Raw genomic sequence first — 27834 nt, 5'->3', positions numbered from 1 at the left:
TATATTTTTATAATCGATTCATTGCCAGCCGGGCGAGTGACGCCCAACACGCCTGGCATGGCACCGCGATGACGATTGGTAGAGAGAGATGAGATAATCATTGGCATCGGTGACAATGATGTCATTATGGGGGAGATCGTGACATCATGATGGGGGATAATGATAATGTGTAAATAAAAAATATCCGCACACAAAGCTCCAACCACGTGATTTTAGTGCAGGGATTTAAAGGGATGTACGACATGTATTTATGCAAATGATGTGCACATTTTAATGCGAGTTTTAAAATAATATCAGTCAGAACAGTAATAGATTGAGTCATTGATTGTTTGAATCATTGGCCGGTTGCTGCGGCTCTACCTGACTTTCGTCTTTAACTTCGAGTGTCCCCCTCTATCACCAGACGCGTGTGCCCAAGTGGAGAGGGTAGAGTTCGTGGACGTGTTCCTTAGATAGATAACAACAATAGCCACACAGTACCTACATTCTACACAGCGCCCGCAACGTCACCAATCGTCTCCGCAGATGAACCCGCGTGCTTGTTATCCTTTGACCGGGATATCATTGAACTTTAAAATATAGATCATGGGATATCATTACAGTAGTGTTATTATTCTTACCATCATTATCAGGTGTGTTATGGGTAAGCTCCCCCACCCCCTTCGTTATCCATGGCTGAAGAGATCTAATTAACCATATCACGTGCGGGTGAGCTCAAGAATCGATCTTAATCGATGGGTTGAAGCGTCGTTAGCCCGACTAGCCTGTCACTTGTTTTATGTCAGCAGTAGTGCATGTCCCCCCCCCCCCCTCCCTGTGTTTAACGGCAATCATTTCTCAATTTTACAAATTGTGACCTCTCAATCGTGTAGCCTTTTTCATGAAGTGAGTTTTTACATACACCATCATCGTGAATAAATCAGCTGTTTTCATATCTCGTCGGAACTACGCATTCACCTGAACACGTTTGATCTCAGAAGCGGAGCAGAGGCTTGAACCCGTTGAGTGGTCTCAAGGGCGGCCACCACGAGGGGGCTTGCCAGGTGTTGTAGGCACGGGGTTGTCAGGTGGGCAGGAGGCGGCAGTGATGAGGGTCAACCCCCTGCTGTGCACGCTGGGTGGTCTCTCCCCCGGTCTGTCCAGTTCCCCACGTGAAGGCAAACTCGCAGCGACGGGAACTGGCCAAAACATCGCAATGCCGGACCTTGCTGAAGAAGTCTTGAGACTCACTGAGGTGTTTCTGGGTAAATAATTGACATCACCATCATCGTCATCTCGCTGATCACTGACTGAGCAGTATTAGTCGCGCTACTCAAGCTAGCACATGGATCAACTCGCTGTGGTCAGTCAAAAGAGGAACCACCTTTTTGAGGCTGAATTGCTTGGTTAAAAGTCAGTGGTAGTTATATTTAGTAAGCATATGCCAGGTCCCGCCGTACGAATGTGAAATGTCTTTCTCTGGCCAAGCATACACCGCAGAGATGAACGCCATTGATCGTTTATTACGGCGTGAAGATGATGACGTGACGGAGTTATGCTTTTCTAATCGCTATTAACCACCCGCTCGCAAATCTTCTTCACAAGTTGTGCACGGCTTATCTGTAGAGACTGCTGCGTAGCCTCCCGCGAGCTGCGAGCACGACACCAGCGTGCTTCGCGTGCATTTTGCTTCTCGTTTATAACACGCTCGCAAACTGCTTCCCTTCCTAAAGAGCAGCGCAAGGCAGGAACGCAGCCCCGCTGTGCCCCCCCGCTGTGCCCCCCCTGCTGTGCCCCCCCCCCCCCGCTGTGCCCCCCCCGCTGTGCCCCCCCCCCCGCTGTGCCCCCCCCCCCCCCCCGCTGTGTCTCCCCCGCGTTGTCCGCTAACTTTTCCCCGCGATCCCCATCATCCAGTGGTTCTCAACCGGGGGCACGTGGGCCCCTGGGGGCACGTGGCAATGTCCCAGGGGGTACGTGAGGTCATTTCTAAATGCGTGAAATTATATCGTACGTGAGAGTCATTGGTGAGTAATCACGTATGAATCTGCCAATGTAAAATAACTACGATTGAGTAAAAATTCATATGGTAACCTACAACTATATAAAATATATTTCTAAACTGACTGATCGTAAATAATGTGGTTACCAAGAGTATCCAGTGATCGCGAACGAATTTATCGGTTTGCATGCGGAGTATAGGTTGATTTCTTTTTGTATTATTCGCAGTTAGGATACCCCACAAAGTGGGCAATTGATTAAAATATTGGCGTCCACCATTCATTAATTTATCTGAACCATGTTGGGTCAGGCAAGGGGGGTAACTCGGTTGAAACTAAATTTAACAATCGGGATAGCACAGTAGCCAACAAAGGTTGAGAACCACTGGCCATGAACCGTTACAGGTCGGACGGACGAAGGTCGAAGGCTGTGAAAGAAGGCAATATGTTGTGTGCCGGGCGAGCGGAGAGGTTTGAGCGAAGGTTGAAAGGTTCACGTTGCGAACGCGTGCTGGGTGCGCGGTGACGGCGCGCTTTGCGCACAAGGTGTTCGGGAACGCGACAGGCGTGAGTGGAAGAGTGGTGGGTCAAAATGCTGCCGCTGTGAGCACCAGAAACTAAAAGTGACCGAAACTGTAACGGCGGCGCTCTGCAAAAATGGGGAGGAGGGGTTGGCAGGTTTTGGGGGCACGCTCACCGAAGCTTACCCCAAGCCCAGTCGCCAGTGAACGCCACCGCTGACCCTTCCCATGACCAGTACGAGCCCTCTTTCTGGTCCAAAATTCCATGCATTCAAGCCAACCAGCCACTAATGTTATCCTTGCCGCTGGCTCTAACGCTAACTCAAACCTTAAACATCAAGCCAACTAGCCAGTAGTGGTAACCCTACCCTTAATTCTTACCAGCCATCCAATCAGTCACTAGTAGCGAGCCATCCCACACAGAAGAGGCTAATACGACCCCCAACCTCGCCTCCAGCACTTTTCCCCTTTTCACTTTTGTTCACTTTTCAGTTTTGACGTTCACAGCTCACAGCTGAATTTAATGAGGTCACTGCTCATCAGCTGACGTCTCCGCCACTCACTAATTCGGTCCCCAAGGCTGCCGCTGTCAGTGCGATGGTCTTTGTAGCTACTCATAGCCACGAAGCCAAACACTACGGCTCTTAGAATAAGCCTGTGATCCTTATGACAATTGCACTGTCTTAAGGAACATATACACAAGACCGAATCACTCTTTGTGCCCCATGTAGTCCAAGTTCAGGGTTGAGCCTGGTTAGGGATGGGTGGCCACCACGGCTTGCCAGGTGTTGTAGACATACGTTGCCACCTGTGCATTTGTTGAGATCGCTGTCCAGGGGAAATCTCTAAGTCGTTCTGGGACTTTAAAAGTCCAGGTTTTTTTTCATTTGAATAGTAATACTAATACGCCACTCAAGACAATTAATTTACATGCAGAGTAGTTCGTATCTTTTCCAGTATTGAGATTTTATTCTTCCCATTATATGTTGCCACGGTGGCGAGACGTTAACTACCTCGTCTGATATGAAGGAGGTTGTAGGTTCGAGCCCTACTCCGACGCCTGCTGGAGTTTGCGTGTCTCTCTCCCCATGGTCGCGTGGATTTTTCTCTGGGTCCTCCGTTTTTTCCCCTCCACATTTAGAATCGACATCACGCGTTGAGAATATTTGGCTGCTGTACATTACCACATGATAAGCCACTTTAATTGAGCTATCATTGTGATAGCCAGGTGGCTTCTGAAAAAAGAGCTACGTCGCTCAGTGGACCCTTACCTGGTAAAATAAAAATAAAAATGTGTTTAGTTTTAACTTGTAGCTCAGAGGTGGCAACTCTATGATGTTGGCGTGCGGCGATGAGGTCCATGGCAGTGCCGAGCGTCACGACCCTCGCATGCGTGGGGGTTTTCCTCCGGGTTCTCCGTTTTCGCCCCTCGTTGAAGGGATTAGCCGAGCATCCCAACAAACTCGGTGAGGCTTTCCCGCGTGAATAATTGGCAATATTGTTGTAATTATTGTCATCGCGTTATCGTTTCGGCCTAGGGATTCTACGGTGTTAAAATTGAGAGGCATCTCTGTTGTGCAAGTCGGAGCTAATATATAATGTAGGCGGATTGGGCCCTGGGCTAATTTGAAATGTAGGCTAATTGGGAGTTTCAAGGAAGTGAAACATCATGTTTAGATTTGGTATTATTATTTTATTATAAAGCAGCGTTTACATAAAGTATTCAGGTCGTGAATGCAATGACCGATGTTTAGAGTTTGGCCACGCTGGACTCTGTACGGAATGCACTCTGTGGGTGCAGCGGGCAGTGTCTGTTCGGGGCTCCGGGTTGGAGAGGCAACAAAGTCCGCTTCGGGTTTTCTGGTCTCGGCTGATGACGCATGCGGCGGCTGGTGGATTCATTGATAATTGGAACACGAAGGCGCCGTGGTGGTGAGATGTTAACTACCTCGCCTGGTATGCAGGAGCGCGTAGGTTCGATCCCGACCCTGGCGCCTGCTGTATATTGGGAGTTTGCATTGTTCTCCCCATTGTCGCGTGGAATTTTCTCCAGATCCTCTGGCTGCAATAAATTGTCACACGACGATAAGCAGCTTTGTATAGCTATAATTTGTGGCCAGATCGCTTCTGAAAAATAACTATATAGCTCAGTGGGCTTTACCTTGTAAAATAAAAATATAATTTAAATAGTTACAAAAATTGTTCAAAAATATTGAACCAGTGCTGGGCTCCCACAGGACCAGTTCTCCTGGAAAGCTGATAATGAAGCCACTGTCAGCATGTTGTAGTTTCTCAAATGGGTCTCTATGTGAGGCCATAGGTCGAATTGTGATTCTAAGGGGTCCCGTTGTGAGCCTATAGGTCTCGTAAATCTATGGGTGTCTACGTAAATCTGTGGGTCTCTATTCGAGTCTACGGCCCTCTACGTGAGCCGGTAGATCTCTGAGAGTCCTATGGGCCTCTACGACAAGCCACTGCCAGCGCATTCCAGTTGCTCAACGGAGCCACCTGTCACGCGTTGTCACCTGACACTGGAAAAACCCGAGACGGACTCTGTTGCCCCCTCTACCCGGAGCGTTGAACCGCCCCTCGCGAGAGAATGGAGGTGAGATGTTTGGCAATTGAGGCACAGGGAAGCTGGTGCCCAAAGCAAAGATGAAAGTCGGCCTCGCCTGCAGAGGCTGAGACGCAGAGAGACCCGGCACGGGAACTGGCACAAGGACGATGAGCTGCTGGGTTCGATGGAAGTTGTGACGTTTTTTTTTTTTAGGAGAGAAGTGTAACGGATTTCTTGGATCTGTGTGCATGCGCGCTTCACAATAATCCCGTTCTGTGCTTCCCACGCTTTATTGGCATCGGCTGTGTGACTTCCAAAAAATCACTTCGACGATAACGCACGGCCGTCTTGTCGGTCCACTGCCGGACGAAAGCCTCCTTCCTCCCCGCCGCCGCAGACGCCTTCGGTCGTGGGCAGTTGCTGCCTCGCAATGGGACGCTCACGAGTTCAAGCCCTGGTTGGGAGGTTGACTGCACCCATACTCCGTACGGGGGGGGGCATTAAAATGAGAACCACGTCGTGTGGAGAAGTCAACAGGGCTCGGTTGTGCTTGGCAGAGACTCACCCCGGCCAATGGAATGGAGAATTTCCACCACTGGCTCGTGGCTGAATTGATTCATCCAGTCTAAATTAAGATTGTGATTCTGATTCCGTAAATAGGTGATGAGCGTAGCCTCGATGCTCGTTTTGGGCTCTTGGCTTGGCTGCACCACGCTGGTCAGCGTGGAGTTTACAAAGAGGAAGGTTCAGGATCAGTTCCCTTATAATTCACCACCGATGTTAGCCGTGAACGGGGATCAGACCCTAAGTCACCGGGTTCACAGTGCCACTGCTCCAGCCCCATAATAACTCATTGCTACCTTGTAACTCTATGAAGGAATATCTGAGCTCGGTAATCATACGAAGTAATTCAGTAAGATTTGCTCCTCAATCACGAGAAAACTCACTTGTTTCTTTTATAAACAGTATGAGATTAGGTATAAATCAACACTTAAATATTCATAATTCAGGTATCTATTTAAGTCAATTGGTGGCCCATGTGAGTCTATGGGTCTCATCGACATGACACAGGTAACACCGTCTCATCTCACCGATCGTGCTATCTAAACAAGAGTAAATCATGATAATGACCGTTAATAGAAGCACAACACCCACCCACACACCCCTTGAGATTGAATTATTTTTTTCGAATCAGGGTCACGATTTGGCTCAAGAATCGTTTTTTGTTTTTTTTGACCTCGTGGTGACCGCCTCGTTTGTATTGTTTCTCATTCATTGTCCAGTTGATCGAGTTCCATCAGCAGAAATGCATTCTCAGCTAATCGTTTGCATATAATGTGCGTGCATTGCAAGCAACTACTTTACGCACGCTTGGCGAGAGCGAGAATCGATACGAATCGATTAGTTTACGTACGAAGACGTGCTTGTAGGTTATTGTACTCGCAGCGCTGAGCCGGACCCGCTGGGTTCCCTGGGTTCCAATCCAGGCTCCAGCCGCCCCTGAGTTTAAACATAGCAAGTTGATGGCCTCGGCCCGGTCGCCAATGACTGCACAAAGAAGACCATGGCATTCATTTCGTTTCAACGTTAAATTTGACTAATTCTCACGCTGAGTATGGAAAAATATCCGTTTCATCGCCACGTGCGATCAACGTTACTCCTCGCTGGCAGAGTGGACGGGAGAGTTCCGCCTTCTGCTGTGTGGACCGGAGGTCGCTCGAAAAGCCATCTCGGAGGTAGCTCTTCAACGTCCACTTCTGTGGACCATTCCCCAACACGGAGGAGGGTGGCACTGGCTTGTAACGTTTGTCCCACGACGTGACACCAAGGCTACAATGGGGAATACAATTTGCGGAATTCCTTTAATTTACTATTTTAAAATAATAGTAATGATCTGCATTAATTTAAGCTGCTGCACTGAATCCGAGGAAGTAATTTACAGTCGTTGCCCTCTGTTGTAGGTGGGAGATGGGAAATCGCGCTGTCTGCTCCATTATCGCAGCAGCCTGCGAACAGAACATGCCAGATTGTGAGCAGGCGCACACAGGGTCAAGGCTAATGCATTTATTTGCTTTGTACAAATTACTGCTGCAGCTCAGTGTCTGCCAATACGACAACTCCGATTGCAATCACGGCTGGGTGCAATTATGCGTTCAAAAGTTTCAACGGAGAAAATTGTTTTAATTAATAAAAAAAAGAGAATTACCCATATTCTTTCCCTCCCGAGCGACAGTAGAAAAGAGCCACATTTTCGCTTTGAATTCACCTGCTACTCGTTATATAATTGCACGGAAGAAGCCACCTCAAGGCGTTGCTGCTGTTGTTGTAACAAAGTTCCCAGAGCCGCTGTCTCCAGCTACGATCTCCGACTTTCTCTCACCTGCTCACACTTCTCTCTTCTCCGAAGAGGGGCCATATTAATAATAATACGAGTAGCAACGATTCTAGAGAGTCTTATATTTATTCGTGTGTGTGTGTGGCGTAACGAATCGCCCTCATTGCGATGACAACGAAACGTCGCTATTCGGGACGGCCGTGTGAGTCACGCGTTGACTCGGTTGCATTGCGGTGAATTTGGCTGGCTTCTCGCTGGTCACTGGCTCGCACGAGCACAATGATCGGTAGCAATCGACAACCCGATGCGTCGCTGCAGCCCGATTATTACGAGTGTTATGTTTTTAATCAAGCAACGGAGGTCGCTCGTGACGGCGGCGAATGGCACGCGTTGTCATCCCGTGCGCAGTGCGTTTGTTATTTTATATATGTAACAAACAAAAAAACACAGCAGGAATTTCGAATAAAAAAAAGTGCTGTGTGAACGTCAAGACGCCGTTCACACACAGTGGGGTCGTTCGTTTTACGGAGAGAAATAGGCGGTCGGTCACAGGCGGAGGGGAACAAAAACGGAAATGTCTTGAGCCTGGATTCGAACGGGGACAAGGGAGTCAACAGCAGCACGGACGGCTGGGCACTCTGTTTTCAACGCGAGTTCCGCAGTCCGGAACTCGACGCGAAATTGACACCAGCTGGGCGAACGTAAACAAAGCACCCCGACGCGACAACTTGCGCGGCCGTCTTCTAATGAACGCATCTCGACCCTGCCTCTCAACGCGGGGAGCGCACGGACACACTTCTTCACGACCTTCCCACCGTCTGCTGCCTCGCTGCTGCTGTCCACCGGACACTTGTCGCTGCTGCTCCGCTTCTTGGCGCCCACTTTCCTGAGTGTGTGTGTGTGCGCGTGTCCGCACGCGCGCGCGAGATGTATTCTGTGAGCGCCACCGCTGTCTCCCGCGTCTCCGTTCAGCATCTTCTCGCAGTCTTCTTTACCCCCCTCCCCTTCTTGGATGATGACGTCGATGATGTTGGGTGGATTTGTTGTTGTTCTCTCTTTCGCATTAAATCTGCTCTCCTTGATTTCAACCCTTGCTCGACTGTCTTCTTCTTGTTATTTCCCCTGCGCGACGCGGGATGCACGCAAACGTCGCCCATGCACCGACTCGCGGTGTTGCGATACACGCGGGAGCGGGTTTTCATTTGTCCCCCCTGCGACTGGCGATTGATGCATCGGGTATCCAACGTGACCCGTCACAAAAGCGGCCCGAATGCGGACGGGGTTTCATGCGGTCTCTCGGAGACTAAGCGAGGTTGAGGCCAAGGTGTTGCCACCTCCTGAGGTTCATTGAAAAAAACATCCGGTGCGCATATCACAGGGAGAAGAATGTCTGACAGAGGGTAGAGCCGCATGTCAATTTGCATCGTTTCGAGTGGCGTATTATCATTATTATTGTGCAACCAGCAAAAGCCGGGACTTAAAATCGTCTGGGAAGACTTACAAGTTTCTCCGGACAGCTGCCTTAACAAGGGAGTGTGTGTCCCCTGAACTCCGGGACAGGTGGCAAGCCTAGCTGAGGCTGGTTAGGACATGGGGTATATCAGGAGATTCCAGTGGATCAGTGTTTTTGTGAATCTATCTGTGCAGAGCTTTAGGTGTTACCCTCTTCGGGGTACTCGGCTTTCCTCCAACGTGAAGCCAAACACTCAGCAACGGAAGTTGCCCACAATCTAAAACACAGTACCCTCCGATAAGAGTGTGGAGACTCGGTGAGGCTTTGCTAAATAAATCAACAAAGCGCATTTTAATTAAGAGCATTTCATTGCTCTGTTAGCTGGTGAAACCCCACCAAATTGCCTTACCTCTCGTCAAAAAGTGACACCTTGAAAACGCTAGTAATATGAGGCCCAGAAATGTATCCCAGTCAAATATATTGCATGACCTTCGTCATTCTACCGATGGATGAATGCCTCTCAATGCCGTGTCGGTCATGGGGGTTGTTTGAGCATACTTCACCACACTGGTCCGTCCGTCTTAGTGAAGGCAGATGAGGCAGGCGCCTAGGATCGGCTCCGATCTCACCGAGCCGTGGCATTTGGCCTTGGCAGGCAGCTGACTTCGTGTCGCAGGGCTCCTGAACAAACCCACGTGGCACCGCCCGTGAACTGACATTATTATTGCGACCTCGCGTATACCGAAACCACCGGGGTCAGAATGAGATACCTAAGCTCCTAGTACGAGTGATCCCAGCGCGGCTAACTCACCCATTCCCTTATTCACCTTCCCACAGTATCGTGTATCCGTCTGTGCATCCGACGCATCCCTGTAATGAGGCCAAACGCAGAGTCGCCAGCTCCGATAGACCCACGGTGACGTAACGACTCCGAGCTGATTCGCTCCCTCCTCGGGCCGGCGAATGGAATATTGCTGCTGCTGCTGCGGCCACGTGAACATATTACGACACAATCATTTACAATCGTCGGATCTTACGCGCCGCGTTTTGGAAGCGTGCGTCATAATCTAAAGAATAAATCTTAATCAATGGACCGTCCCGCGCCAAATTGGCAAGCAGCTATAGCCATTTGTCTGACGCAGAGGACAAAGCAGCCCGACTGGCTTGATTATCTCTATCACTGTTTATTTTAGGCTACATGACCTGTGTATCGGGGTGTGGGCAGTGCCGGATTAAGCTAGTGCGGGGCCTGCAGCATATGTTATAAAGGGGCCCTAAATAAATAAATAAACTTTTCTTTTTTTCGGTAAAGTCACGTAGGTGAAAACAAAATAAAATAAAAATAAAACAACTAAATTAAATCACGACGAAGCAACACAAGCGTCCGAAACGTCGTGATTTAACTTAGTTGTTTTATTTTTTATTTTATTTTTTATTTTTTACCTATGTGACTTTACCTAAAAAAACAAAGAGTTTGAATCCTTGCAGTCACGAAAACTTCAAATCTAGAAGAAAAAAAACACGTACATTTTTAACGTGCATAGTAAATTGTATTTTTTCATTTGCTATACAGCCAGATAACACGACACATCGCTAACCTTAAACACCCAGTCGTTCATAAAAGTTGAAGGCAGTATAGTACTATAGTAATAGGGCAAGTGCAGAATCACTGAACCGGAATTGATAGCTTGAAAGCAATTATCGCGGGGCCCTTGAAAGTTCGGGCCCCGTAGCATGTGATACGTTTGCTACGAGGATAAGTATAATCCGGCACTGGGTGTGGGGGCGTAGTGGTTAGTGCATTGCGCCACGAACCCAGCGACCCTGAGTTTGATTCCCGGCCAAAGCTAAGGTCAGTGGGGAGTGACATTTGCAGTGGTCCTGGGGCCACTCAACACGCCCTTCTCCAACCCCGCCAGCGTGGTGAAGTATGGTCACAAGCCCCTATAGCCAACACATTGTGGAAAGGCTTTCATTCAGCCGTTGATTGACAAAGAGTTCAACATTATCGCATTACAAATGCATTTATAAAAAGCCAAAGTGGGCCCCGTGCTCAATTGCGCCCTGGGTGGCACTTATATTTCCATTTATAACCATGATTTAGGGGTGGAAGTTCCACATTCCCGTGGTGTGACCGAGTACATCCATAGGATCACAGCTGTTGATTTTCCACGCTGTGGTTCTCATTTTAGTAACGACTCAATGTCTCGAGGGGCTGAGTCGACTCCCGACTTGGATTTGAACTCAAAACCTTCCCATCCTTATCACGACTTGCTGAGTGAGCCACGCGGTTGGCTAGCAGCTGCTGGTGATACGCTCAGGTCACATGGCTACATCGTTCAGCGATGTCTGGAATAGACCTAAAGGCCACGATAAACTGGAGAAGATTCCGGGCGAATGTTGCTGGTGATTGTCACCGGAAACAGCCCGATTCTGGCAAACGTGATCGCTGCTCCCCCTGGTGGTCATATGGGATTGCAACTTCCAATAAGAATTGTCGACGAAGATCACATGACTTCCGGAGGTTGTGTGCTGTGTAGACCAATCGTTGCTCAGCAAAATCAATTTTCTTTGCCTCGACTCAACATTGTCCCTCGCTATCGTTTCCACCAGTGCCGGATTATCCTCGTAGCAAAAGAAGCTACAAATGCTACGGGCCCCGCACTTTCAAGGGCCCCTGCGCTAAATGCTTTCAAGCTATCAATTCCGGTTGAGTGATTCTGCACTCGCTCTAATACTATAGTACTATAACGCCTTCGATTTTTACGAACGACTGGGTGTTTAAGGTTAGCGATTTGTCGTATTACCTGGCTGTACAGCAAATAAAAAAATACAATTACTTTACTATGCAAGTAAAAAAATGTGTTTTAATATTTATATGTTTTTTTTTATTTAGGGCCCCTTTAAAACATCATGCTACAGGTTCTAGATTTGAAGCTTTCGTGACTGCAAGGATTCATACTCTTAGTTCGTTCGTTAAAGTTATGTAGGTAAAAAATGAAATTAAAATTAATAAAAATAAAAACAATAAAATCACGTGATTTTATAGTTTTTATTTTATTAATTTGTGATTTTACCGAAAGAACTAAGATATCATGCTACAGGCCCCACACTCGATTAATCTGGCACTGGTTTTCCAGGACAGGTTACCACATCCAGTGACTGTTGCCGTCAACTTGCCACATTAAATCTCGGTCTCGAGCTGCATGGGCGAAATGTACATTTCTTAATCCAACTTTAAAAATGTTGAATTCGGCGAGGAGCTTTGTGTATGTATGTTGGACTTCTTTCGCACCGTACGTAGCCAACCGCGCTACTCGTAGGCGTGGGGGAAGGACAACAAACGAAACACAAAAAAACAGTTTTATAGAAACGAGTTTTCAGTCTAGATAATTTAAAAGCGCATGGCTCCAGTGGCTTCCTAATATCGGAAGGAAGAGCGTTCCAGACGGCCGCAGAAGCGCATCTGAAAGCGCGCGGTGCGGTGACCGTCTTTGTTCGATGGCAAGCAGCCAAAATCCGCTGCTGCGAGGATGAGCGGAGTGTGCGTCATGGTTTGTGCTCCTTGACGAGATCAGCAAAGGATTGTGGTTCCTTTGTGGCGAGCACTTTGTGTGTAATAAGTGCGACCTTATAAGATAATCGTTCGGGAATCGGAAGCCAATGCAGCTCAGAGGGGCACCGGATGGACACGGCGGGATGCTTTATTGGTCAGCATCTGATCAATTACATTGGCACGTGTATAAATAGCACAAATTATATATAATATCACGGGACAATCTTGTCGGGTGGTGGAGGCTTAAGGGCAATACATTTGGCATAAAACTGCGACGTGGGCTGAACACGTATAACTGGATCATTGCACTTTAAAACTCAAATAAATGTTTTCTTTCAATGAAACCTACCACCGATTTTTTGGTTCCAAGTGAGACCTGGTCATCCAGGTCATCCAGGTCTCACTTGCTAAAACAAGCAAACATTATTACTTGCTTAAATAAATAGCACAAAAATGTAATTTATTTACCCAGGAAAAGCCTGGATTTCAGTCTGGAATTACGATATTCCACCAAATACATTCATGACTTTGTAGTATTTGTGAGCAAACCGGAGAAGCCAGAAAAGGAAAAAAAACCTCCCATGCGTAGACTGAGAAAAACTCTCAAAGCACCACACGGATGGATTCAATAATGCATTGCTACGCGACTTTGATATCCCAGGGCAGTCAATCAAAAGTACTGGACCAGACATTTCACTTTTTAGGTTTCACCTAAAATGGAAATAAAAGTTTTATGGTGGCAATGTTTTTGAGATGACCGATAAAAGTGAATCATGGGCGAATTACTGCCCAATTCGCTTGCAGGTGGCAGCATGAAGGAAATTTGTCAAACTCACATTTACTACCGCACCTGGTACCAAACTCCACTCATGGCCACAATATTATTTGAGCTTGTCTCCCTCAATATCTGTGTGTGTGTGTGTGTCTCTCTATCCCTGTCTGTCATTGCTCTCAGTGTCTGCCTCTGATTTGTATCTTCCCGTTTGCCTATTTTCATCTTTCTCTGTGCCGCCCTGTGTGTCTGTCTCAGTGGCTCCATCTCTCCAGATCTCTCTGTCTCTCTCTGTTTCTGTGTCACAGTCCATGATCATGAGTCTCTCTCACTTTGAGTCTGCTGTCTTTCCATGTTTTTTTTTGTCTCTGTGCCTGTTTCTCTTGGGTTGGCAGATCGCACAAATGTTGTGAAACTATTTCCATGGCCTGGCTTACCAGGAGAATACAGCAAAAATGTGTTCTCCACCCGTTCTGTCTGTATGGGATAGAGTGTTTCCCCCTCGCATGTGCGGGTTTTCTCCAGGTGCCCTGGTTATCTTCCAAATGTAAACACTCATTTAATTGGCCGTTAGCAGCGTTATATGTAGAGGACCATTGAGCTTGGGCAATTGTTGGTGCCGGCTCACTGCGCGGCGGCTGCCATCCCGCTTGTCTGTTGTTCCTCATTATCCCTCCATCCAACAGTCGGTCTGTCTGTCGGCCCTGTCCACCGCGCGCACCCCGCAGGACTTCACATGGAAGCCCCAAGCCGAGGACGCCTTCTCCGCCTACTCGGACCCCCACCCGTGGTCGCCGCTGTCCCCGCGTCCCTCGGGCCCGCGTGGGGCCCTCTCCTCCTCCAGCACCTCCGGCCTGCCCCCCACGGGGCTCTCCCCGTGGGAGGCGGCGGCGCGCTCCCCGCTCGGCTCCGTGGACGCCGCATTCCAAGCGACCTCCGCCCCGGCGATGGTGGCCCGCGCCGTGCTGGCGGCCGCCCGCCGCAAGACCCTCCCGCGGCCGCCCGAGGAGTGGCGCGACCGCGTCACGGGCCACCCCGCGCCGCCGGCGGCATCGTCGTCCTCGACGGCGGCGGCGCGCCGGTCCGCGGGCACCCTGCCGCGCTCCTTCGGCAGCTCGCGAGCGCCGCGGATCTTCCAGTTCGGCCCCGAGCAAAGAACGGGAGCGGGGGCAGGGATCGGAGCGGCGGCTGGAGGAGCTGGAGGAGCTGGGGGCTGCGGTGGCCGTCTAGGGTTTGGAGGTGCGGCGAGACGGAGGTCTCTGAGCTCCGCCGCGGACGGAGAGCGCGGGGGCGCGGCGAGGGTCGATTCGCACCGGGGCTCGCCGGGCCTCGTGTCCCCCGTGGACGGGAGTCGGGATCACAACACGAGGCCCAGGGGCTGGCAGGGCCTGAGCCGGTGATCGGTCCTCACGGTCGCTGTCTCGTCTCGAGCGAGCTGCCCTCAGATGTGCGCGCTGCCGTCTGTGCGCGAGAGCCTCCACCCCTCACTTAGCCGCTTAATTTCGGCCCCTCGCCGAAAATTGTCTCCCTCTGTCTCACCCCCGTGTCTCTGTGTCAAGCTGTCACTGCACCTCTGTTCCCTGTTGTTGGTGCGCGTGCCTTCTTCGTCTCGACCTCTCTCTGCGCCTCGGCCTCTCTTTGTGTCTGTCGTCTCCATGTCTCAATGTCTGCATGTCCCTTGTCTCTCTGTGTTTCTCTCCATCACTGTCGTCGAGAGGAGACAGCAAACCGGTGCATCCGTGCACACATGCACGCACACACAAACAATCACAGCACGTACAAAGATGCAACATGACTGCGGAGACTCTATGACCAAGTGATGTTAGCAAGCATCTATTAAGGAAGCATGGACCATAACGCACAAAAGCAACGACCTATTATCTCCATTCAGTGGCAGATAAAGGTGCTCGTGTCATCTTAGGTGCGCTTTGAGGCCTCTTGAAGTGCGGTAGGCTCGCTGGCATGAGGTGACGGGACTGCTCCTGGTGGTAAGGTTTAAACTGACCCGGATGACTGACAAATGCGCCACCTTCGTTCACCACCGTGCCAATGTGTTGCTCAGCGGCCTGGTACTCTGCTCATTGCCGAGTGTCGCGCCTCCACATCCCATTGCTGCTGGAGGGCGACTGCCGACAACTTCCCAGGAGCATCCTTCGCGAGCCTCATCCGCACGCAAAGACAAAGATCCCCCGTGTAGCGTTAACAGACTGTTGGGGCAAGTGCTGGTTGGCGAGCACCTATGAAGGCCGGCACGTCACACGTGGGTGGCCAGCACCACGCCCGGCCGCCTTCGTCTCCCGAGTGGTGATGTTTCCACACCGCACCAGGTACTCATTTGAGGCCGAGTCGACCTAAGGGAGGCCCAGGACCGGTTAAATTAATCCTCACTGATGTTGGTCGTGAGCGGGAACCGAACTCGGGTTGGCAGGTTCGCAGTGCGGCGCGCTAACCGCGGTACTACCGCTCCCCACGTATGCGCATACACCCCCTCGTATACACACCGACACACGAAGATTAACCCTCTCATCCAGATATGCATGCGGTTCTTTCACGTGTCCAAGGTGTCGACTTGTGATGAGTGCTGCTGTTCAATGCGGACGGAACACGCGAGCGCTGTAGCATTTAAAATTATGCGCAGAGACAGAGAGGAACGTTACACGATGCAGCCACGAACGCTGAATAATAAATACCTTAACGCGCGCGCACCAGCCCGTGACATGTATAGCTTTCACGTTACGTAACTGTCAGGTTTTAAAGGATCAACAGAAGCAATATATTGTTCCGGCACAATAGTAATAACAACGAACACAAATTCATTTATTTACGCGGACTGTACAATGTGTGTATCGTCACCGTTTCGGCAGAAAGGACGACTTAAATATTTCCGTGTTTGCAATTGTACAACGCAGCAGGCATCGCCCGGTCTCTCAAGGTTGAATCGCCGCTCGTGGCGATACAAAAAGAAACCGCAACAACAAACACTGTTTAAAGTGTGGCGAGTAACCTACTCGTCACAGTCGAGGCTCGAAACAAACTTTGAAATATGGGCTCCAAAGAGGTGGTTGTAGGTGGCTGAAGGGTTCATGATAGCCTTTAGAGCAGTGGTTCTTCTTCTTAACCTGGGGTGCACCCCTGGGGGTGCGATATGCCCTTTCTGGGAGTGCGAGACACAGCCAAATTTTTGTAGAAGGTAAATCATCGAAACACAAATTAAAGAACAGGGCACGTAAGCACAACTATTTTGTTACATCAAACCTCTATTTATGAACATCTTTTTTTTACGATTGAGAACCAATGGGGTGCAAAGGCTGCAGGTAAAGGTTAAGAACCAATGATCTATAACGATGCACCATGAGTACTGCCGATATCCTGCGTTTGAATGCGCGTTAAAGCTAGATGTTGATAATCTGCTTTCTTAAGAGTGGGGTGTTAACGATCTCAGCCCAAGTCATCAATGACTGAACACACACACACGCAAAAACCTCTCGTTAAATACATGTTTTTTTGTACAATTTGAAATATTTACAGCCCTGCGAATAAAAAAAAATACTTGGGTTAACCGTCGTGCATCACCTCGCGTGGACGAGGGGACAACTGAAATGGTCTCAGAATTAGTTCTGTGAAGTCGTCTTCCGTCAGCCGCTCTCTAACACGCGGTGATGCACCGCCTTCTGAGGGCGTTTCGATTGGAAATTTGGGATGTGACAATATATAGGCTACAGATTTATTTTGTTTACAGAATAAGAAAGCATTCCCGGATATGAATGTTGTTAAAGTTATATACAGTTTCTGTTTCAGCGAACTCATGCAGGGAAAATCGAATACGTTGGACATAATAAAATGTTTGTTTAGGATATTTCCTAAGTAAGCCAGCAGGCCAAAACACCGCGAAATGTTACGTGTGAAAGTAAAAAAAAGTCACTTTATATTCTTAATAAGTGCTTTGGATCATTTTTTGTAATTTCCGGTTGGAAATATTGACCATTAAAGCTTTTAGAATTTCGTTTAAGTGAATAATTGCCTTTGAAAATATTTACTGCGCACTTCACTTGTTTGACACATGATGCAAGAAGGAATATAGAGTATGTGGTATGTGCCGTGGAGGTTTGATTGCTATGACAATCTTAAGCATGTGGACTTTGCAGATATGTGCGTGTATGTAGTGTGTAAATATGACATGAAGAATCAATAACAGGGACCCGAGTACAGAAAATGTTCTGAAAGATTTCTCGTAATTATACAAACGCCCAATATCGTAACTCACATATTTACTGGGATTTTCGAGATTTTTTTTCTTGTTACATTCCCATTTTCTGTGCTCTCGTCCCAAGTTATCCGAGTGGGTTGGCGACACTGGTGGACACTTGGTGAATTGTGAGGACGTTGTGAGCCGGTGACCGAAAAAGGCTCTTGTCGGAATATCACGCGAGATTGGTGATGGCATCTGGACGTGCAAAGCCATGCTGGTGCCGCCTCTTGCCGTACCCTTCGCCTTGTTGTCGAGGGCACTTCTGTTTGCGCCTAGTCATTTGTTTCCGGTCCGAACGAGCGTTTTTTTTTTATCCGGCCGTCGAATAGCCTCTTCACGTGGAGAAAGCGTTGATGTTGTGCTCCAGGGTTATCCGCCAAGGCATCGGGGCGGGGGGGGTCATTACTCGTACCGGATTTGCACTCGAGCTCCAAGCAAGGCTCACGTATTGTTCTGTGCGGCCCCCCCCCTTTCTTCTTCTTTCATTCCGAGACACTTTGCGGTTTAATGTTATTAGTGCTGATCCCACGGCTTGCTGGATCAACATGGTTTTTTGTTGTTATTGTGCGGATAACAATATCACTATAGTGTACATGCCAAAGAATACATCGCGATAGAAATGCTGAAACCAAAGAAGGCCACGGCGCTCGGGTGTTTGGCAGAGGGCTCACATTTTATGGTAATGATTTAGAGTGCAGTGTGAGGCAGGGTTGTGGCTAGGGATGCCACCTTTTCCGCAGCAGACCAAACCCAGACATATTTCTCAGTCAGCCTCCCGCTATCAAAACTGTGCAAGTGCACCGTAATACAACTCAACGAAATGCCAACAGATCTCGGGACAAACGAGTTCCTGCCACTTGACCACAAGACGCCCGTAGCGGGTTAATCCTGGACAGGTGGCAATCTTAGTCGTTGGAGGTATGAGACCAAACCGCGCTGGTTAGTTAGTGCGAGCGAGTTAATGTGGCAAGTCATCTGATGACAACGTAATCACGCAACGCCCTATACCATTATTGATGGCAGGTCACCCATCCAGGCACTACCAAGGCTCAGCCCTGCTTAGATCCCATAAAATCTGATATTGGGTATATTATTCTTTGGTTCTTTCGGTTAAGTCACGTCTAAAAATAAAATAATAAATGTATTATTTTATTTTTATTTTTAGACGTGACTTAACCGAAAGAACCAAAGAATAATTCCTGCAGTCACGAAAGCTCCAAATTAAGATTGGGTATATTCTGGCCAATTTGTTCATAGGCCCTCATCTCAGCAGTGAATTGACAAGAGGGCTGGTCCGCGAACGTTGTTATAATTTAATCTAAGCAGGTCTCACGCAACGGGACCCTAGTGGCGACTCGTGGCATTAAGCAGTGAATGTCGTATCGACAGACCTCTCTGGCGAAGACGAAGAGTGGTCGTGATAATTTGGTACTTACATAATCAAAGGCATCGCCAACGCCACAAGCCCAACCGTGTATTCATATTGTATCACCGCTATTAATTGCAAAAGCACTTGTCTATGACCTTAGCACCTACCATTAACTGCCATGCACAACTAAGTGCGATTTGGAAAGCCTTGGTCACGTGTCGGCCGACTCGACTAAACACGAGGATTGTATGTACTCGGTACACGCGGTGGTCTGTTTGGACTGCGTTGGTTGTCGTAAGGGAGACAAAGATTGCCCGGGCGTGCTTGGCGTTGGACATTCTTGCACACGATCCAAATCGCTCCATCAGCACGGTGGTTGGCCCTGCCGGGCACACTCAAACTCTTAGTTTTTTCGGTAAAGTCACGTAGGTAAAAAATTAAATTAAAATTAATAAAATGAAATAATAATAAAAATCACCTGCCGGGCACGTCCCAAGCCTTCGGCTGCCACCGTCATCATCCCTCTAGGGAGGCGTCCTGCCCACGTGTCTCATAACCAGCACGGCAGGCTCGCATTCACCCAGCAGTGAATGGACAATGTTCGATGATGAGGATGATTTACGGTGGCGGTGATGATTGTGGAAATGATGGTGAATAGGAGGATGAAAAAGATTACGATATTCTTTGGGCCTTTCGGTAAAGTCACGTAGATAGGTTCAAAGAAAATAACAAAAAACTACGACGTTGCGATCAATCTACATGACTTTACCAAAAGACCCAGAGAATATGAATTCCTGTAGTCAGGAAAGCTTTTAAGTCAAAGATTACGATCATGAAAAGGAAGATGATGGGGGGTGGGGGGGAATTGTATTTTAAGCTGATTAGGATACATTCAACTTACTACTGTATCTGAACACGATGTATGAGATGCAAGGTTTGACCTTACTCCATAAATTGAGCGAGAAGCGCCACGTTTCGGGCCAGACCGCATCTGCTTAATGCCGCTTGCGTCACGAAGACAGTAAAAGAAAGTCGATAAATGTGTCTGGCAAGAGCCAGACATTCACATGTGCACTTACAAAAACACACGCGTCAAAATACTCCCCCCTAGAGCGTGGACTATTGGGGCAGGTGCTGTTTATTAAGACACACGACATACACACACACTACACACACCCATTCGCCACTTAGTGGTGAAGTCACCACCAGCCGCTTGTGCCAGGTGAGGTGCACTTTGATGCCACGTGAAGTGTGAAGGCTCGCTGGCAGGAGGTAACGGAAGAAACCCAGGTGTCAGGGGTTAACCGAGAAGGCTGACAGATTCACCACCTGTGCTCCCCACTGTCAACATTTGGCATAGTCGGATGTTAAATACACACCAAAACAAAAATACCTATTGCCACACTTGTGCCAGGCTAGGTGCACGTACACAAACCCACTCAACCTCTCCTCGACTCAGGCCATTTCGCTGCGGAAATTTTAGTCATAGCTTGACTTTACCGCGACCCAGGGAACGGAAGACACAAGCTACGTTTATACAAATATTCCTTGCGAGTAGGAGCGCGTGCGAGACATTACGTGGATTTTAGAACACACACCCTCTATGTATAATAAGCAAACATATAAAAGCACGTGAAGCTATATCACGCGTGACATTATCACGAGGATGTCAACGTTCCCGGCGGCGGCACTTATTTTTAGAAGCGCCATGCCGTTCCTAAAGTTTACCTTCACAGTTGCTGTCCTGCTTTGTCTGCAATTATTATTAGACATCACTGTACTGTTGTTGTTCACCGAGTGAGTCGCATACACGACATTCATTTGGACACTTGCGGTGTTTTGCACGCAAGCCGCTCTCCTAATAATTGCGGATGCGCTTTGTTTTGTAACTCAATGTGACGCGATAATCGATAACCCCCGTGCACTGTTTTTGATACCACGACCGTTTTGTATCCCGGCGGGGTGACGGTGCTGCAACACACGTGCCTATATTGCGCATTGCAGTCTTATATATGGGTGGTCAATAGCACACTCACACGTACCTAGCCACGTTTCAAAATAAAAGCCATTAGCGTTCCAAAAAACCTGTCTCGCTTCGTTTCCTTTAAAGGCGCGTCACAGTTCACCATTCCACCGCGATTCAATGAAGTCGATTGGAATAAATGATTAGTTTGTTGATTTTGTCTGTTGTGTGTTTATCTACCATTATCCTAAATGCATATTTTCAGATATAGAACAATCAAATATTTTTTACAAACCCATTCCACGCATTTGTGATCCGTTTTACTCTATGGATCTAAATGCTGGATAATCTAGATTTGAAGTTTTCGTGACTGGACCCTAAGGGGTGGGAGGATGAGAGATTCTTGGTTGCAGAGATGAACTGGCCGAGAAGGATCCCGGGAATATTGCCACGACAAAAAAACACAGGGAAAACGTGAGAGACTTTGGTGCAAATGATAAAGATGCAGACTTCTTTGGTTTGGAAATATAAAACAATGGAGGCCAACAAATTACCACCAAAATCCCGGCACTGCTATGTGGGGAGGAATACGAAATTTAGAGGGTGTCCACGCAAGAGGGCAGCCTCTAACGACACAAAGGAGAACTCGAAACGTTGACCTACAGGAAGCGATCGGCCACGACCAGAGAAAGGAAGACTTGGAAGTAGCTGTGCCTCATTGTCAGCCGCCACGTGACAGCCAGGAGCATTACTCGCGTGTTGGGCAGGGGGTGCCTGGCCCTCCCTGGTGGCCAAAGCTACAAGTTGGCGGCCCCTTTGACAACCAACATGAGATACTGTATACTCTTTGGTTTTTTCGGTAAAGTCACGTTGGTATAAAATCAAATAAATCACGTTTCGGGCGCAACACAAGCGTCCGTCATCAGGTGGGAAAGCATGGTCTGCTGCTGAGGCAGACCGTTTTAAATGTTTGAGACCGTGAGCCTAATGATGATGTGATTATGCGACCGTGCGAGGCAAATCAAAGTGGGACTCCACCTGACCGATTTCTGCACCCCCTGAGCTGATAATGTCGTTACTACGCCACCGATGGACAACCGAACGACGAGGATACATTCCAATTAACATCGCACACAAACCGTTCACTCGCGCACTAATTCAATCGTGCAGATCGACACGCACAGACACGACGCAACGCCTCTTTACAGTCTCAATAAGCGAATTTATTGTTTTCTACAAGATGCGACACGTCTTGCAGGGAAAAATATCGAAGTACAACACGTCCCAAAAAATCAAGAGTGAAAGAACATATCCTGAAGGAAAGAGCTACGGGCAGAGCAAATCGGGCATACGGGTTACAGAACGCAAGAGGCAGCCCGACTCCTGCCAACAACATTACACTACGTCATCATGCAGCATACAGCAAGCGATTATAAACTATTTGAGTTAAAATAACGGACTATGTTCACCAAAAGGGGGGGAAGAGGGGGCAGCAGGGGTCGGGGGCGGGTATCGTCCTTGCTATCTTTTCACATTCCTGCAAATAAACGGCCTCAATTTTGCATCCACTCCTAAATTGTTCCTTTTTTATATTTAATTCTCTTCTACTTCTTCAGATAGAAAATGTAACTACGCCCCAAGTTCTACAGTTCACAAAATACTGTTACCTTATTTTTTGTTGTTGTTAAATGTAAGCACTCAGGAAGTCAATAAACGATTCCTGCCAACCCGCAGACCTTTCTCTTTGACCAACATCAGCTCTTCAGCGAAAAAAACAACACCCGTGCACATTTTGTTACGACTTGCAAACTGGAGTGCCGTGCACCGCGCGCGCGAGATGGATTAACGTTCAACGATTTCGTTTGTTACTTTTTTTTTGTTATCCTAGATATATATATTTTTTTACCGTGCACGTTTTGCTCTCTAAAAACACGCTCGGATGAAGAAGGCATTGGACTGGTCGACGCCCTCTCTAAAGTTGCACATTGTGTTGCTCAGATAAGTAAAACACGATGGAACAACATGCTTAGAAATGATACAACTCAAAAGCATTCCAGGAAGAAAAAAAAACTAATTCAAATACAAGACTCTAAAAAGGTAACCAACGGAGCAGGCTACATTTACCGTGTTCAAATATAACATTCAATTTGTAATGAAAGATTAACTGATTACACCGTCTTTTTTTGTTGTTAATTTTTTTAATTAAGCTCTGCAACTTAATATGTTTAATATTTCATACCAGTTCACGTTAAGTTTTTTTCTTATTTTTGTTTTAAATAAATAAGCAGTACATGCATTTCAATCTTTATTTGGCAGGCATTAATCTGTTTGCAATGTGTTTAAAAGTTGCATATCAGACATGATAGTGATACACTGAAAAACAGCACTTTCTTTATTGTTACCGATCTTAACCTAAATTGTATTAAAAATGTAATACACTACAATTTAATAACTGTCAAATTCAAATGTCATATAAACCTAAAAACTTGTTTTACTTTCCCTTATTTCTGCCTGCAGTGCTTCATCTGTGCTGTTGTTATTTCAAACCAATCATGGAAATAAGTTATTGCACAAAAAAAACCCCAAAAAATAGCCACGAAAAAAGTAGTTGCTAGCAATTAGTGATCGATATGCAAAACCGAAATAAAATTCCCACGCGCTCTCTCGCACACACGCACACATATGAAATTGTAAAAAAAAAAATTCCAAAGCCTTTTTTAATTAAAGCCTGGAATATACAAATACAATTTAACGCAAAAAAGAGAACATTGCCGAAAATGTTACAATGCTAAAAATATGAAAGTTCACTTTCGAGAAAAGGCTTCATCAATCTCACTCACATCGGTGTTCTGGCTTTCTGCACTCACCCCAGTACTCTGGGGGGGGGGGGGCAACTCAACAAACCCCGATACTCAACGCAGCACTGCCACGATGACTTGAAACAAAAAAAATAACGAATATAACTCAAACCCAGCCACATACCCTGCACCGGCCATCATCATACGCACAACTGCCTGCATTCTCAGAAGGAGTGGCGAGCCCCCACCCCCCTCAACTCTCTGCTGCGCCTCTTAGCCCCCTCGTAAAGTGTGGGGGAGCAAAAGGACGGGGAGAATCCGACAACACCGCCGTCTTTTTCACCCCCTCCCCGCTACAAACTCCAACGTAATCTACAGCTCCGTTTCCACACGGGAACGGGGAAAAAAGGTTTGTGATCTTTCTGTAGTTCCACATTCTCAGCCACGCGTAGGAGACCTTACACCACACACAGCGAGGGACGTTTCACCTTCAGCCTCAAGGAACTTTACGTGAGGTGGTGGTGGGGGGAGGGGGGCAGGGAAATAAAACAAAAAAATAAACGGAAACATTTTTTAAATTAAAATGTTCGTTCAAAAAAGCATTGTTTTCGGAAACCTCTATCAAACTAATACACCTTCTGATTAGTGGAAGCTTCATCACAGCTTGATACCTTTAATGACTGTTCCTCTGAATGTTCTTCTCAGTGGAAGCTTTTATAAACCTCCCCAGTCTACAACATGACAATTACACCCAACACGATGATCCTCAATGTAAGAATAACATTAATAATAGTAATAATAATGATAAAAAAACAACAGCTGCATGATGCTTCTTTTGTTTGCATCACCTCCACGAGAAATCACTTCTGATGAATTCAAATGCTCACGTACATATCCAATACCATTTACGACACCTAATTGTAAGCACACCAACGTGACAATTTCATGCCATGGTGATAATCTTTAAACAAAAAAAAATATGAAACGTTACCTTTTTTTGCAATTTTAATTTCAGTACTTAAGAAAATTCATGCAACAATTTCATCCTGGCCAGCTATATGTATGACACATATACTTTTTTTTCCGTTTTTTTAGCTTAAGTATTATGCGCCGCCGTGCGGTACGCTGAAACAAGTTGAAACATCCACCAAAGAGAGAGAGAGTGCGACGCGACAGGACAATGGAGTCACGTGCTTTTTTTTTTACGGAGCAGGCAGCCGGGCGGAGGGGATGGCGCGACATGCGTTGCTGCGCCACCCGGCGGGCGACGCTGTTGGCGGCTCGCTCGAGGCTGCCTCACAAGGGAGCACACCATCGCCGAGACCACCCGCTCAGCCTGCGTGACACGGCAACACAAAAGACACGCGCGCGAGCACACACCGGGTTAGGTCGGTAAAACGTTACGCGCGCACAGCAAAGTGCGGCGACGCAACTGCCAGCGCTGCCCCCAGTGTGCAGTGCGTGTTATAGCGCGGCCATGCAATGACGCGTCCACGCTAAGCGGTCGAGCGGTGACCCGCAGCACACAAATCGGCAATGAGCGATGCCCAAACTCGGATTGCCTTGATACACACGCCATGCACATTTCCAGCTCTGCACAATACAGACACACTTCACATTGTATGGTGCGGCCGCTCAATTACCCATCCACACAAAGCAGCCACACAGTGACCTGCACCGCACAATCAACAATGTTGCACAAATGCAGCCGCAAATATCCGCAACTAATGTAGCCAAACAAATCAGCCGCACCATGCAATGCAGGAATACAACATACTGCACGGTACAGCCTCACAACTTTCCAAATCATATATAATATACGCAATCATTCACCCGACCACATAGCCTTATATTCAACACGACTATTTTAAGAGAGCTGTCATGCAATTACCCACACCACACTGCAGCAATGTGACGCCGACACCCCAGTCAAAGTATCGTTAATCCTTGCTACACACTTCGGGAATGCAATCATCCACATCTCAGCCACAAAATCAACCGTACCCACCTTGACAAATTAAGCATTTGGGGTTACAAGGTTTCTACTAAGAGCATTACCTTATCACAAGCAATATTGGTGATAAAGCGGTGACGCACAAGGCTAGACTCAAAAGTCACGACAACATGATTGCAACTTCTGCAAACCTTCACAATCTCCTGAGTCCAACAAATGGCTTTGGCCAGTGGTGGTGCCAGTAGCGGTGGGATTAGCATTGAGAGAGCACAAGATAGTAATCTTGATCCAGGCAGGCTTGTTTGTTTGTGCTAGTGCAGTGCACTGGACCACTTTCAAAACACCCAGATTCTAATCATGTTTCTGTTCAAAGTGGATACCTCACTCAGGGGGGTGATGGCTTCAGTTTGTGACAAGGTGGGCTGAAAGGGCTCATTGAATGTTCAGAATACTGCATTTTTGGCAAGATGTATTAATTATTGTTATACATTTTTATAGTAACATTTCTGTCAAAACAATCTATTGAAGAAATAATAATTTACATGCACATCCAAATAGAAAATGTTTACAATGAAAACCGAAAATATTCGGAAAGAAAAACACTGCCGCAGAAGCTCCCAGCACGTGGCGAAACGTTGGACATCGTGCCGAATAACATGCGGTACAACCCAAAAACACATCAGAGGGCTGTACAGCAGTAGCACAACTTGCTGAAGAAGGCCTCAACACGGGAGGAAAAACGTCAGACATCGCGCTCAACAGCACGCGGTACAACCCACAAAACCTTTTGAGTCATCGTTGCTCAGTGGCTCCTCAAATAGGGGGGGAAGGGGGGCACGTCGCGCCACCGCTCACCTTATTTAATTTTCCGTAAACAATTTTTATTGTTGTTCAAGTGCCAAGGGTACAGAAGGAATAACAGAGGAAGGGCCGAGACATCGTGTAACAACCGAAGGGGTTTGACGCAACGGGTAGCCGCTCACCTTATTTGACGGGGAGGGCGGACGGCGCTCCCGAGCGGTGGAAGTGCACGTTGCGCCAGCGCCCGTCGCGACGGTGCCACACGCGCGTTTCCTCCGACTGCTGGGTGCGCGGCAGGCCCGAGCCGTCCAGGTACTGCGTTAGGCGCACGTAGGCGATGCAGCCCGCCTCCTCGCCAATCAGGTGCACGTGCGGGTTCAGGATCGTTGTGTGGATCGGACGCGTGTTCTTGGACAGGACTGGTGGTGGTGGCGAGAAAATAAAAATTGTGAACTTCCGCATCGATGAAAGGAACAGCAAAGGCTCTCGTACTGCCACTTTCTTGCGAGCCAAAAGTCAAGTTACGGCATTGGGAAGGCCGAGCGGGTTTCCTTTCTCCATGCACTTCAATTCTGCGCTCCCTCTCCCCATAGCCCCTTTTTTTACATTACCTGATTATTTTACAATGGGGCAAAAAAAAATTAGTTTTCGTTTCTCTTCAATAAAATGCTTAAATGCTTTAGAATCAGGGCCATGCTTAAAACAAAACTAAATTGGGATAAAAACGTGCACTGAAATGGGCCTCTTGGTATCTTTGTGACATAATTACGAGAGGTCTAACGATTCATCACGGAGACAATTGGAAGAACTATCACGATTCAGTGTTGCAACACAATTAAATAATCAATATTTGTTTCATCACTGTGGTTAATGGCAGTGCCTCTAGTAGCTGTTGGGCTCACTGCACCCATTACATCAATGTTTAAACACGTGATCCAATGTGAGGAGCTTTAAGAAATAATGTGAATTTGTGAATTGATGCATCGTTACACCTCGAATAAGATCCACACATGAAGCTATTTTCTGTGGTTTAAACAAGAGCTACTGCATGGTTTAACAGTGTCATGCACACAACATACGGTTTTCAAAGTAGAATTTGTGGAAGTCCATCCCCTCCACCAAGTTACCCAGAGCTTCGGGCTCGAAGGAGGTCAAGCCGGGGTCACAGATCTTCCTGCATGTGGCGCAATACGCAGCAAGTGAACAAAAAGCAAAACAAAATACAATTGGTACAAACAATTGTTGAAAATTGACAAGCATTTGATAACTTCAAATATTAAGAAATGTTGTTTGCCATGATAGCATTTTGCTATTCCCGTATTATAGTAATTGACCTTAAATGTTGATAATGTCATCCTCAACATTAGCAAAATAAATCCTGGAAATCAGACAACTCAGGGAGGGTTCTTTAATAAATCAACTGCAGTAAAAAAAAAATTCAAATCCTGCAATGAAAAGGCAAAATTCAATGACAGGGTTATAGCAGCAAACCCTGCATAATATTTCGTGCACATGACTGCCATTAATTTG

General features: G+C 47.4%; 2 protein-coding genes across 6 annotated transcripts in view; one reads left to right on the top strand and one right to left on the bottom strand.

Moving 5' to 3' along the window:
* Positions 1–20964, top strand: part of LOC144720553 (synaptopodin 2-like protein) — a 52644-nt gene extending 31680 nt beyond the window's left edge. The window contains exon 8 of the mRNA XM_078597345.1: positions 13899–20964. Coding sequence (XP_078453471.1) covers positions 13899–14570 — 672 coding nt within the window. The 3' untranslated portion in view covers positions 14571–20964. The remainder of the gene's footprint in view (positions 1–13898) is intronic.
* Positions 20965–21952: 988 nt separating this feature from the next.
* Positions 21953–27834, bottom strand: part of LOC144720555 (calcium/calmodulin-dependent protein kinase type II delta chain) — a 70972-nt gene continuing 65090 nt past the window's right edge. For all 5 annotated transcript variants that reach the window (XM_078597351.1, XM_078597346.1, XM_078597347.1 and 2 more), the window contains 3 exons: positions 27384–27478; positions 26487–26723; positions 21953–24885 (listed from right to left, as the gene is read on the bottom strand). In XM_078597351.1, the coding sequence (XP_078453477.1) occupies positions 26488–26723; positions 27384–27478 (331 nt within the window). In that variant the 3' untranslated portion in view covers positions 21953–24885; position 26487. The remainder of the gene's footprint in view (positions 24886–26486; positions 26724–27383; positions 27479–27834) is intronic.

Source organism: Lampetra planeri, chromosome 9, assembly GCF_965212315.1.
Source record: "Lampetra planeri chromosome 9, kcLamPlan1.2.h2, whole genome shotgun sequence".
Taxonomy (NCBI): domain Eukaryota; kingdom Metazoa; phylum Chordata; class Hyperoartia; order Petromyzontiformes; family Petromyzontidae; genus Lampetra; species Lampetra planeri.
This window is presented reverse-complemented; position numbering and strand designations above follow the sequence as displayed.